The 14044-nt window shown below is 44.1% G+C and overlaps 1 protein-coding gene across 1 annotated transcript; it reads left to right on the top strand.

Annotated features, from left to right (window-relative positions):
• The first annotated feature begins 3578 nt into the window (after positions 1-3578).
• LOC115638210 (olfactory receptor 14I1-like) lies at positions 3579-4535 on the top strand. Its single transcript, XM_030539784.1, has one exon. It carries the CDS (start codon positions 3579-3581, stop codon positions 4533-4535), a length of 957 nt encoding a protein of 318 aa, XP_030395644.1.
• The last annotated feature ends 9509 nt before the right edge of the window (positions 4536-14044 follow it).

Genomic DNA, 14044 nt, shown 5'->3' on the forward strand with positions numbered 1-14044 from the left:
GTGTTTCCTGTTTTAACCTTGTAAATAACTCATTTATTTTCTTAGTTAATAAATTGTACAGGATTGGCTACAAGCACTGTCTTTGGTTTGAGATCTGAGTACAATAGACCTGGGGCAAGTGACTGGTACTTTAGGACTGGGAGTAACCTGATTATTGCTCTGATTTTAGGTGTAAAGTGACTGCATATCACATAGTTCATTTGCCTGTGTGGCAAGATATACTGGAACGCCCAAGGGGACCGCATGTGATTCCTTGGTAAAGACTATTACAGAGCTTGAGGAGTTCACACAGCTGGTGTAAATTGACAGTAGCAAAATGGAAGTCAATAGGCCAGCTCCCCAGTTTTATGAGTTGTTATAGCTCCATTAGAGTCAATGTGATCAGATACCCAGATGGTGTAAATCAAGGTAACTCCTCTGAAATCAAAGTTTCAGACTCCAAGCTTCTGTAAATGAGCTGTAGCTCCTTTGAAATCAAAGGTCCAGCTGCCCAGTTGGCATAAAAAAGTCTAGCTACCCTGATAGTCAATGGAACTATAGCAATTTACATCAGCTCAGGACTTGGCCCTCAGTTTTAAGTGTTTGTCTCTGGCTGTTTCTTAGTGACCAATTTTAAACAACCAGGGCAGCCTAAGCTGTGGGTTCTGCTAGTGGCTGCATCTCAAGAGCTGTTGATGCAATGCAGGAGAAAAACTTCCCTGCTCCCCCAAAGGTAATCATCTGGAGTTAATGAAGAAACAGACAACTCCAGGCCAGCTGGGACTCTTATGCCACTGGGCTTTGATCTATCGTAGGTCACATATTTGTGCTTTAAATATATATTTTATTCTGAAAACACCTTGGGAAACCCTCTTGCATCAGCCCTGCCTTCTTTTTAGCCAAGGGTCCTTGCAAGGATGCTGCTATTGTGTGAGATCCATGGCAGTTGCTGTTCCCCTCTGTGGAGATATGGTCAGATAGGGCATGGTGACCAGTGGGTTTGCTCCTGAGGTGAGATCAGAGCTGGGCTCCCTGCCCGAGAGAGCAGGTTTTGTTATTTAGCCTCCGAGCAAGGACATCCTGGTCTGTGACACTGATGGAAGCCTTCGCAAGCCAGAATCAGCTCTAGGGTTTGGAGGGGTGTCAGCCCCTCACCCCATTTAGTCCTTCGCCTCTCAATCAAGCCTGCCTGAGGAGGGGAGCAGGGAGCACCTATCTATGGAGTGGATCCCTGTCTGCTAGAAACTGCAGAGAGATCCAGCAGTTCAGGAAATCCAGGAAAGGGACTGTGAAAGAGCTGGTGGATAATGCAGTGATGGGGGCACGATAGACTGATAGATAATGACCAGTGATTGCTAGTGCTGGAGGATCAACTGCATTGCAAGCTGGGAAAAATTCCACAGAGATCAACACAGTAAGTTTGCTCTTTCAATTAAATGAGTTAGGATATAAGACAGCTCATATTTAAGTAGATATGTATGGAGTATTTTTGGAACTCTTTTAAGACTTTTGCTATCAATTCAATCAAATACCTAAAGCTTGTCAGAATTTTTTTGTCACAAAAAAATGCAGACTTTTAATAGAAGTCCCCAAAATCCCAAATTTTTGTATTTTGGCTTCTGAGAAACAAACATTTTAAAGCAAAAATTGCCAAAAACTTAACATTTTAAGTGTGAATCTATTCCCCAGAAAGGGGCTCTCAGTTTTCCTTTTTCACTCTGGCAAAGGCCTTCAATCATAGAATCATAGAAGATTAGGGTTGGAAGAGACCTCAGGAAGTCATCTAGTGCAATCCCCTGCTCACAGCAGGACCAACACCAACTAAATCATCCCAGCCAGGGCTTTGTCAAGCCAGGTCTTGAAAACCTCTAATGATGGAGGTTCCACCACCTCCTTAGGTAACCCATTCCAGTGATTCATCACCCTCCTAGTGAAATAGTGTTTCCTAATATCCAAACTAGACCTCTTACCACTGCAACTTGAGACCATTGCTTCTTGTTCTGCCATCTGCCACCAATGAGAACAGCTGAGCTCCAGTCTCTTTGGAACCCCTCTTCAGGTAGCTGAAGGCTGCTATCAAATTCTCCCTCAATCTTCTTTTCTACAGACTAAACAAGTCCAGTTCTATCAGCCTCTCCTCGTAAGTCATGTGCCCCAGCCCCCTGATCATTTTTGTTTACCACCACAGGATTCTCTCCAATTTGTCCACATCCTTTCTGTAGTGTGGGGCCAATACTCCAGATGTGGCCTCAGTAGTGCCAGATAGAGAGGAATAATCTATCTATCCTCAGTCTGCTGTCAGTGTTCCTACTAATGCAGCCCAATATGCCGTTAGCCTTCTTGGTAACAAGGGCACACTGCTGACTCATATCCAGCTTCTCATCCACTGTAATCCCCAGGTCTTTTTCTGCAGAACCACTGCTTAGTATAGGTACATCTATACTGCAACTGCAAGCACACTTCCCAGTTTAGGTAGACAGATACGCACTAGCTGTGCTCAAGCTAGGATGCTTCAAATGGAGTAATCAGTGGTAGAAATGGTAGGGGCATGGGTTACCCACCAGAGCACAAACCCACTGTAGGGTGTGAAGGTGCATACTCTAGGTCAGAGACATCAGAACACCTCCTGGTCTAGCACTGTATTGATTGTACAACACTGCTGCCAGCTAAGCACAAATATATTAAAGGAATGCACAGAATATGCACGTAATAAAACACAGACGATCCATCCCTTGAAACAAAGGCAAGCTCCTGCTGGGGAGCAGGGTCTGGGGCTTGCTCCACTCTGGCACTCTGGCTGGAGAACTGAGTCCGGGGCCGCACAATGCAGCGGAATCCCACTCTGGTGCTCCAGCCGGGGGCCGCTCTGGCACTCTAGGCAGGGCACTGGGTCAGGGGTCACACCACGTGGCTCGGCCCTGCTCTGGTACTCCGGCTGGCTTACTGGGTGAGGGGCCACACCTTGCAGCGTCTGGAAGCCATGGCATGGTGCTGATCCGGCTCCTACACACTCCGACCCCCCCCCAGTGCTCCGATAGGAACTGCAGGGGCGGTGCCTGGGATGGGGCAGTGTTCAGAGACCCCTGGCCGTGCATCTGCATAGGAACCGGGAAAGGGACATGCCACTGTTTCCGCGACCTACTTGAGGAAAGTGCTGCTTAGAGCCTGCGCTTCTGAGCCTCTCCCCATGCCCCAACTCTGTGCCCCAGCCCTAATCCTCCTCCCACTCCTCAAATCCCTCAGTTCCAGCCTGGAGCAATCTCCTGCACCCCAAACCTCACATGCCCAGCCCCATCCCAGAGCTTGCATTTCCAGCAGGAACCTCTAATTGTGTAAACTGATGCAACCCCATTGACTTTAAGGGAGCTATGCCACTTTACACTCATGTGACAACCCCCTGATTAGTGCTCTGAATCTCTGTGGTGGGAATCACTCACCACCCACAGTGAATGGAAGTGACAAACTCTATGCTCCTTTGACGTTTGCATCATGAGATATTACGAAGAGGGAAGTCAGGGTCAATCCTCTGAGACTCTAATCCTGCCCTAATGCCCTTCTCCTTCCCTCCACAGCCATCACCCAATGTACTGAGAAAGAAAATGTCCAACCGAACGACTGTAACTGAGTTCCTTCTTCTGGGATTCTCTGACATCTGGGAGCTGCAGATTTTGCACTTTGTTCTATTTCTATTGGTTTACCTGGCAGCGCTGGTTGGTAATCTTCTCATCATCATGGTTGTAGCCTTTGACCACCACCTTCACACCCCCATGTACTTCTTCCTGATGAATTTGTCCATCCTAGACCTCGGCTCCATCTCTGTCACTGTCCCCAAATCCATGGCTAATTCTCTAAGCAACACTAGGTTGATTTCCTATTCTGGATGCATTGTCCAAGTCTTTCTCTTCATGTTCCTTCTTTCATCAGATCTTGCCTTACTGACCATCATGGCGTACGACCGATACATTGCCATCTGCCAACCTCTGCACTATGAGAGAGTGATGAACAGGAGAGCTTGTGTCCAAATGGCTGCAAGTGCCTGGATGAGTGGTCTTATCTACTCCGCACTACACACTGGGAACACATTTGCGCTAAACTTTTGTGGAGACAACGTGGTGGACCAGTTCTTTTGTGAAATCCCTCAGCTACTCAAGCTCATCTGCTCTGACTCATACCTCAATGAATTTGGGGTTATTGCATTTGGTGCATGTTTAGCCGTAGGTTGCTTTGTTTTTGTAATTGTGTCATATGTTCAGATCTTCAAAACAGTGCTGAGAATGCCCTCTGAGCAGGGCCAACATAAAGCCTTCTCGACCTGCCTTCCTCATCTCATTGTCATTTCCATGTTTCTTTCTGTTTCCTCCTTTGCCTATCTGAAACCCACCTGCAGCTCAACAGCAGGGCTGGATATCTTGGTTGCTGTTCTCTATTCCATGGTGCCTCCAGTGATGAATCCGATTATCTATAGCATGAGGAATAAGAAGATCAAAGATGCAGTTAGAAAGCTGACTGGGTGGAGATTATTCACCAAGAATAAGAGTACTGTCTGTCTCCTTTGACTGTGGTTTTATCCTGTTTCCTTATAAATATAATCAACTGATGACAACACTGTTGCCATCATGTGCAGTCTGTTTATGCAGTAGTAAAAATCCACACTTACTCGACTGAAGTCAATTGAATTACACAAGAATGAAAAAATATCTGAATCTATCTTGGAATTTGTACTGCCACAGTCAACACACTATCCAAGCACTTTGAATATAAAATATGAAGCCATATCTAAGGCCCTGATGGACTTCATGGAGGCTGTGACTCTTCTTTTTAGGGTAAAATTTTTGATTGGAATATGGAAAGTTTTGTTCATTTGATTGTCTCTGTTTCTTGTTTTGTCGTATTGATTGGTTGCTTTATTTATTTCTTTGTTTCATGTGTTTACCCCAGCAGAAATAAAATCACAATCTATCTTTCTAATTTAAGGATCTATTTGGCCATCATCACCACACTATCTAAGCACATTACCCATAAAATCAGTAGCCAGAAATAAGTCCACACTGGAATTCATGGACTTTCTGTCTCTTCTCTTATTTTGGGATAAAACATATACTTGGGGTCTGAGAGGCTTTATTTGTTTGTTCTATTTTCTTTCTCTTTGTTGTTTTTTTTTAAATTGACTAGTTGATTTGTTGTAGATTTTGCGGGGGAGGAATTTGGGAGGGTCGGATAAGTTTGATTAGATTATGGCATCTTATTGTCCTCTTTTGGAGGTGTCGATGTGATCACCTCTTTAATTGGGCTCTCTGTCAAAGGTGAAGCTTTACTTCTGACAATTATGGAGGGTGGAAAAAAGATTCTCTAGGAGTGTGGATGGCTGAGATTCTGTAGAAATTATTATTTTAAAGGTTTTCAAGATTTTACTGTGTTATTAGTGATATTTTCAGGCACCTAGAGCCTTGGATAAACATCTTTTTACTATCTTTATCTAAATGAATATCTTTCTTGATATGACGGAAACACTTGTTTGAGGAGAAAAGCTTTACCATGTTTCCTAAAGACACTCTGAGCCTGAATAAAGAGAACAATATTTTATTCCATTGAAATTTTTGGTGAGACAGATGTGGGGTTTCTATGTAATCTTTTCTATTATGTTCTGCTTTGTTCTTACTGTGGTAAATGAATGAGATTTTATTTGGAGAAGGGTGTCTGGTCACTCTACGTACTGCAGGTCAGAGCTCCCGACAGAAGAGCTGAATGGACAAAGACAGTCTGATCTGCTGGGAAATCGCAATTAGTGCACAGGGGGATGTTGCCTGGGACAAATTTAAGAGGAGATGAATCATGTGACTCAGTCATAGGAGATGGGCAGGTGAAGTCAGAGAGATCAGAGAAGGGTCAGAGATTCAGCTAGCCCTGTAACCATGACCACTGGGATTTAGACATTCTCTTCAAAGACAGATGGCCTTTCATCCACACAAGGATCCAAATGTGTCTAAAGGTGCCTTGATTTGCAGGATTTGGCTACTGCTTATTTATGTATTTATCGCTATGGTCAGTCTCTCTTGTTGAAGCTGTTCTACTGTTGATAAATATCTAAAAACAATCATTGGATTAGACAGAGAGTGACAGATAGAAGGACTCTGTTGTATGGTTTTCAAAGCCCTCTTCTAGAGAGTGGGAAACCCATTGCCATGCTCCAATGTCTGCTTAATTGTTTGCCCACAGTGGAACAGCTTCAACAGAAGAGACTGAGGGATCAACATCAGAGTACCCAGCAGCCCAGTGATTTGGACAAGCTGCTTAGAGTGGCAGTTCCCTGTTCAGTTTGGCTTTATTATTTGAATATACAGTTGTTTACACTACATATTCAACAGTCCAGTGGTCCCCAAAGTTTTCAGGGTTGCATCCCCTCTCTTACCCCTGTCCCTCCCTGCTCTCCAGGAGCTGGGGCCAGAAGCAGGGCTGCCTCTCCTGGGAGGGAGGGGTTGATGAGGAAATGGGTCCCTTGTCATGGTACAATTCCCCACTCTGAACCTTAGCTTTCAAAAGATGGGGTATCAGCATGAATTCCTCTAAGCTTAATCACCAGCTTAGAACCTGTAGCGCTGCCACCAACCAGGAATTCCAGTGCCTGGTACACTCTGATCCCCCAAAAACCTTGCCTAGGGACCCCCAAGACCCAGACCCTCTGGATCTTACCACAAGGAAAGAAAACCCTTTCCCCCACCATTGCCTCTCCCAGGCTTCCCCTCCCTGGGTTACCCTGGAAGATCACTGTGATTCAAACTCCTTGAATCTTTAAACAGAGAGGAAAATTCACCTTCCCCCTCCTTCTCTCTCCCCCTCCCAGACTCCTCCTGAGAGAGAAAGTAATCCTAACACAGAGAGAAATTAGCCTTTCTCTCCCCCTTCCCTCCTTTCTCTCCACCAATTCCCTGGTGAATACAGACCCAGTCCCCTGGGGTCTCACCAGAATAAAAAAAATCAGGTTCTTAAACAAGAAGCTTTTAATTAAAGAGAGAAAAACAGTAAAAAATTATCTTTGTAAATTTAAAATGGAATAGGTACAGGGTTTTTTTAGCTATAGGCACAGGGAATACCCTCCCAGCCTAAGTATTCAAATAAAAATTAAAATCCTTTCAGCCAAATACACAATTAAAATCCTTTCAGCCAAAGGCACATTTAAACTCCTTCCAACCAAATGCACATTTGCAAATAAAGGGAACAAACATAAGCCTAATTCGCTTTATCTATCTAGTACTCACTGTTTTGAACTTTAAGAGCCTGTATCAGGAGATTGGAGAGAATCCTGGTTGCAGGTCTAGTCCCTCTGAGCCCCCAGAGAGAACAACAACCGAAAACTAACAGCACACACAGAAAACTTCCTCCCTCCAGATTTGAAAGTATCCTGTCTCCTGATTGGTCCTCTGGTCAGGTGACAGCCAGGCTTACTGAACTTGTTAACCCTTTACAGTCAAAGAGATATAAAGTACTTCTGTGCTATTAACTTTTCTTATCTGTTTAAGACACAGGGGATAAAGGCTGGGGCCACAGAGGGGGGCAAGTCTGGAGCCAGGAGCAGGACCTGGAACAGAGCTGTGGCCAGGGGCTGAGGCTAGGATCTGGATCAGGGCCAGAGCCAAATGCAAAGCTGTGGCTAGGCCATGGTTGGGGACTGAGGCTGGGGGTGGGATGGACATGGATCCAGGAGAAGGGGCCACAGCTGGGGTGGGGACAAAGCAAAACTGGGAGTGGCATGGGTCTGGGTAGCACTCCATTCCTGCCCCCCTGTAGTTTGGCACGTGCCTCGCTATGACCCAACAAAGGTTCCTCGCCCCATAATTTGGGGACCTCTGCAATAGACAGTAGTAGAGACAGGAGCTTGGTTAGATAAATAGATAATCCATGAAAATTATTGTTCTTTTTTCTTTTATGACTGTCTTTGTCTAGATCATGATTTTCTTAAAATAGTCATTCAGCATTAGTCACCAAATAATTTATTTGAATATTTCTTGCTCTATAGCTCATTTACAAGCAGATCCTGATTTTAAATGTGTGACATTTGAGCTGTTTTGACTGGTTACATTTTAACATGCTCAGTTTCTCTTTCCTGTGTGGATACACTGAAGAATTATAATCAGGCCTTTTAAAACTAAATGGGAGATCGTCAGTTGGTCTAAATGGTCATAGATTCCTATCCAAAAACTCCTTGATTATGACTCTAAAACTCATCTCCTTAGGCAAGTGCTTAACTTTAAACATATGAGTAGGCCCATTGAAGGCTTAAAGTTGAATACATGGTTAAGTGTTTTCTAGGGCATGAATGAGCTGTTCAGCAGGGCCTATGGTAATTAGACATGAATTTCAGTGTGAGGTCAGCAACCAACTCCTTCCGGCCACTTTGAAAATCCCATCTCAGTTGCTTCAACTTCACTGTTTCCTTGCACATTCATTTCTGCATTGGTGGAATATTCATGCACTGTAACCACAAAGTGGTCCTGAACTTGTCTCAATTACATTTATTTAAAAAGGAAAATTGTCATTCAAGCAAATGTCTCTTTTACTGTTGCATTTGGTACCTCAAATGACAGTGGGTAAGATCTCACTCAAGCTTCTGGGAGACATAAATACAGATGTGCCTCACAAGAGTTGGGTGCTGTGAAGTTATGTTATATATTTCAGTAAATACCAATGTCCATACTGCTTCCTACACAGCAGTAACACCTCCAGAAGTTAGGCCTAATTGAAACCATCATGGTACAGAATCTCTCCTCTCAATTAGTAATTCAGACCCCCACCCCCTGAGTGTAACTGAAATAATCTGACGAAGCATCTGAGCAAACAAGTGGCATTTCATTGATAGTGGAATTGTCTTCCATGCTACAGTCTGAGTCTGTTGAAATTCAGAATGTGTCCCATAGCCTACCAATTCTCCCAAACCATCCTCAGAGGGGTGGATTGAGAGTATGAAATGACTGAGTTGATAGGAAAAATTATAGAGAGAGTTTGCTGATGGAGGAGGAAGAATGTTATGGTCAATGGATAGACAATATTCTCATTAAGAGTGAAAAGGGGAGAAGTCTATTGTTGGTTGAGAGCAAAACTGTATGGATCGTGAACAGAGAAAAGTCTACAGTTTGAGTTGGAGAATGTTGTGGTTGGTTCCTAGCCTATGACTGCCTCTGATTGCTGCCACTATTCCCTTTTGCTTTCTGAGAGCATAGCTCTCTGTTTCTTACCTTCTCTGTGACCAGCCTGGGTCTCATCCTGGGACTTGTTTGACAACTCAGCTAAAACTATTACTTGACATCCACATTCCCACACTAATCCAGGTTTCCCATTGCTTACAGAGCTGCAAGAATGCTCCAGGTCTGATAAAGGCTCCAAACTTCAAAAGCCATGCTTTCTGACATATTTTCTGACTGGACCAGGCTTATTAGCTTGAGCCCTGAATCAGTAGTGGACCATATCCGCAAATCAGTTTGGGACTACAACACATAAAATTACAAGTTTGCAACCCTGCTCCATGTACTTCTCTATGCCAAAAAAACAAACAAATTTTATCAATCATCTCCTTTCTTTCTTCCACTCCTGGCAAACAGATCACCAAATATGTTACTCAGAGTTTTTAGAACTGAAAGCAGTGGTGTCTTAATTGTTTCACTCCAGGCAGTCAGGAATAAATTAATGGAACACAGCAATTCCATCTGATAAATGATTGATAGATGCACGTGTCATCACAAGCCGGGAGGAGCAAGCCACCAACTGACCCCAATGGTGCTATATCCTCCATCAGGTGGTGGCCTGCTTGAAAGGGAAGCACCTCACCCTCAGAGCTGAAAAGAGAGAGAGAAAGAAGGAAAAAGAAAGAACTTTTTTCCCAGCAGGCAGCTGGCCGGCCATGAAATGTCTGTACCTACTGTGAGTAGATTTGTGGTTCCAGAATCGGACTCCTGAGTCAAATCTGTGGTGGAGATCACCCTTGAATTGAGGGATCACCAATCATCAATTCTCAGAAGCAAATGTACTCTGATCTAAAACTACAATTTATTATATTTTTAGGTACACACACACATACGCAATAGGTTTAGGACATCCCAGACACAGATACAGACAGTCTAAAATGGTTTCTAGTGATCACTTGCCAGGCTTCTAGGGTCTCTCTTTTCGTCCAACTGACGGGGAGTTTAGATGTCAGCTCCTTGCCCGAAGAAAAGTTCCGTTGGATTGCTCCAAAGATTTTGTGATAAATTTCCTCCTCTGCCTTGCTGGGTTCTGCACTTTCTGGCAGATTTTCTCATCTCAGAGGTTCATGGCAGTCCTCAGTTTGGCTCTGTCACAGAGTACAGATATGAGGACCTGCATGTGAAGCCCTAAGCTTAATTACCAGCTTAGATCAATATGCTGCCACCACTCTGTCTTCCCCCCCAAAACCTTCCCCTCCCTGGGTAACCTTAAGAGATTCCTCCACCAATTCCCTGGTGAACACCGATCCAAACTCCTTGGATCTTAACACAAGGAAGAATTACTCCTCCTCCCCTTTCCCTCCACCAATCCCTGGTGAGTCCAGATCCAACCCCCTTGGATCTAAAAACAAGGAAAAATCAATCAGGTTCTTTAAAAAGAAGGCTTTTAGTTAAAGAAAAGAAAGATAAAAGAAAAAAAAACCTCTGGGAGACAGCATACAAGCTGATCTCACAGATAACAGATTCAAAACACACAGGATGTTCCCCTGGGCAAAACTTAGTACACAAAAGAATTCCCAATTTGATTATTCTGTTAATGCCAAGACAAGTTACAAAAAGAAAATAAACATAAATCTGTTTATTTCTTTTCTAATACTCATTACTCTGATAAGAGGCTGCTTCCTTGATTTTTTCCACTTCGGCCAAAACTGAAACTGACTCTAAATAAAGGAAACTATCCTCCTTCCTTTTGAAACATTTTGTTCCCCTATTGGTTCCTCTGGTCAGGTGTCAGCTAGGTTAGGTGAACTTCTTAACCCCTTAGAGATAAAAGAGGCATTAACCCTTAACTATCTGGTTATGACACGCCCCCCAAAACTCAGACAGTGTTGGACCACACTGGATGTGATTTTTTTCCTAGAACTTTAGAATAAACAGATTAATAAAACACATGCAGCTTTACATATACTACTAATTATGTAAACACTACAAGGTTTTTCACATTTCAAGGACAATTCTAACCAGTTAACTCTGGGAAACTTTCATGGGAGAGTGCATCAGCTACTTTGTTAGAAGCTCCTGAAATGTGTTGAATTTCAAAATCAAAATCTTGGTGAGGTAAACTCCACCGAAGAAGTTTTTTGCTATTTCCCTTGGCGATATGAAACCAATTTAGCAGCATGGTTGGTTTGTAGCTGGAAACGCTGTCCCCAAACATATGGGCGTAGCTTTTCCAGGGCATACACAATGGCGTAGCATTCTCTTTCGCTGATTGACCAGTGGCTTTCCCTCTCTGACAGCTTCTTGCTGAGAAACACGACAGGATGGAATTCTTGATCCGGTCCTTCCTGCATTAAAACTGCTCCTACACCATGCTGTGGTTACTAGGAATGGTTTGTCAAAGTCTGGGGCCCTTAGCACAGGGTCAGACATGAATGTCTCCTTGAGCTGGTTAAAGGCCTTCTGGCACTCATCAGTCCACTTAACTGCATTTGGCTGGGTCTTTTTGGTCAGGTCTGTTAGTGGGGCAGCGATTTGGCTGTAGTGTGGTACAAATTGCCTGTAATATCCGAAGAAGCCTAAGAAGGATTGGACCTGTTTCTTTGACTATGGGACAGGCCACTTTTGGATAGCATCCACTTTGGCATGTAGGGGGTTTATAGTTCCTTGACCCACCTGGTGTCCAAGGTAAGTCACTCTGTTTTGGCCTATTTGACACTTTTTAGCCTTAACAGTTAGTCTTGCCTGCCTGATGTGCTTGAAGACTTTTTCCAGGTGCTCCAGGTGTTCTTGATCAAGTTTAGAAGTGTGAGCAACAAGGATGATGTCATGGCGGAAGTCTGCTATAGACCACCAGACCAGGGGGATGAGGTGGACGAAGCTCTCTTCTTATCACAACAAAACAGTGAACAAATGTTCTGTGGGCTGGGCATACACCTCAGTTCTGTTTGCAGTCTGTATTTCAACTGGGCAAGGCCTGGATATATTTCAGGATGCCAGGAAGAAGGTTTCCAAGATGGTTCCTCTGTTCAAGTGCTTTCCAGGGGCTGTGTAGAGCAGGCCACCTGGAATGTGAGGTTTAACCCCAAACCGGTGCATATAGACTGGTAGGTGACTTTTAATGCAGAAGAAAGATGTAGGTAGAAAGGCAGGAAAATACAACCATGGGGGAAGACATGGAGGACTCTTAGTAGCCTGTATCCTCACTGCAAAGTGGACATGTTCATCCCAAATTAAAGCAGAGCCTGGACTCTAAGCCACACCCCTAACTGGGATAGCCAGCCTGGATTCAAAGCATCTCCAAACCTGGGTCACAGGGTTTTGTGTGTGGACAGTAGGGGCTTTTGGACTAAAATCTGGGTTAACTCTGAAATGAAGAGATACCTCAAGGATCATTTCGCAAGCACCTTAGAGATTTAGGAGTTTAAATCCCATTTTCAAAAGTGACTCTGAGCCAGATTTTTAAAGGTATTTAGGCACTTCATGCTGGTCCTAATGGATTCTCCAGATGGAAAGATAAAACCTCTGTGGCCCACCATCTCATACTGATGCAAGCAACCTTATGGGCTGCTCTGATGCTGCACCTCCCTCTCCATTTGCCTCTGTCATTGTAGGAGTGAAAGGGCCTTTTGAGCTCTCTTCAACACCCAGAGGGGAGGAAAATATTTTGGACAAGTTGCTACTGGAAAATTGTCACCACTTCTTAAATTCGCTCTGACTGAGGGGATGGTTCATGGACTGATTGGCTCAACGTGGCCTTTCTTGCAAGGCAAGTACATGGGGAAACACAATGAAATGGAAAGGCAACACATTTCTGGTAAAGGAAAGCAGGAAGGTGCTGGGAAAGCTGGAGTCAATGTCTTACTCTGCCACTGGCTTCCCATGTGACCTTGGGCAAAACACATAGGGTAAAATCTTGAAAAGTGAGGTAGGAGCCTAAGTTCCATTTTAAAACCTGACTTAGGAGCATGGATGTTGAACATCAATGAGGCTGAGATTTCTAAGTGTCTGAGAGCCAGATTTTTAAAGGTATTCAGATGCCTAGTAGGATTTTCAAGAGCAGCTGGACAACTGACAGCCAGTGATCCTTTTGAAAATCACGCCTCTCTCCCCAAGGTGTTTTTGTTTGTTTGTTTGTTTGTTTGTTCATTTTCACTAGGGCTGTTGCTTAATTGCAGTTAACTCATGTGATTAACTCAAAAAAATTAATTGTGTCCTACTTCTTATTCAGCCAATCGCTAAGACAAACAAGTTTGTTTACATGTTGCTGGCTTCTTAGTCACAATGTCACCAGAAAGTGAGAATAGGCATTTGCATAGCACTTTTGTGGCCGGCATTGCAAAGTATTTATGTGCCAGATATAATGTTTATTAGTGAATATTTGAAAATAAACGATACAGAGAGTTTAAAGCATCAGTTATTGTTTCATCGGGGATATCATACAGACTATGGGGGAGGGGTCAGTATTTTGGTATTGGGCAGCATATACCATATACAGTCTGTCATGTCCCCAATGCGGGGTGAACGGTGGGTGAGATCAAGATACAGTCAGGAGGCAGTGAGGGTACATCGCTCATACAAATAGGTTACAGACAGTCGTGGGAATAAAGGAGCGAGCTGGGTGATGAGGATAGGGCGACCCTCACATAGTGGAGTTTGGTTTGGTGGGTTCAGGGCTCAGGGGATAGAGTCCAACGGGGGAGTGTGAAAATCTCCTCCCCCCTTCGGGAGCACGGAGTCACGCCCGCTTACTCCTGGTATTGGCGGTGACCGGTGACGTGCTCCGTGTAGATGTCTCTGGACCATCTGATAGTGTCCGAGACCATCAGGCGTCTCATGAGCTGCGCGTAGCGACGGCCTACCCCGCAGGCCCGAAGCACGCGTTCATT

This window comes from Gopherus evgoodei, chromosome 21 (assembly GCF_007399415.2).
Source record: "Gopherus evgoodei ecotype Sinaloan lineage chromosome 21, rGopEvg1_v1.p, whole genome shotgun sequence".
Classification (NCBI taxonomy): Eukaryota; Metazoa; Chordata; order Testudines; family Testudinidae; genus Gopherus; species Gopherus evgoodei.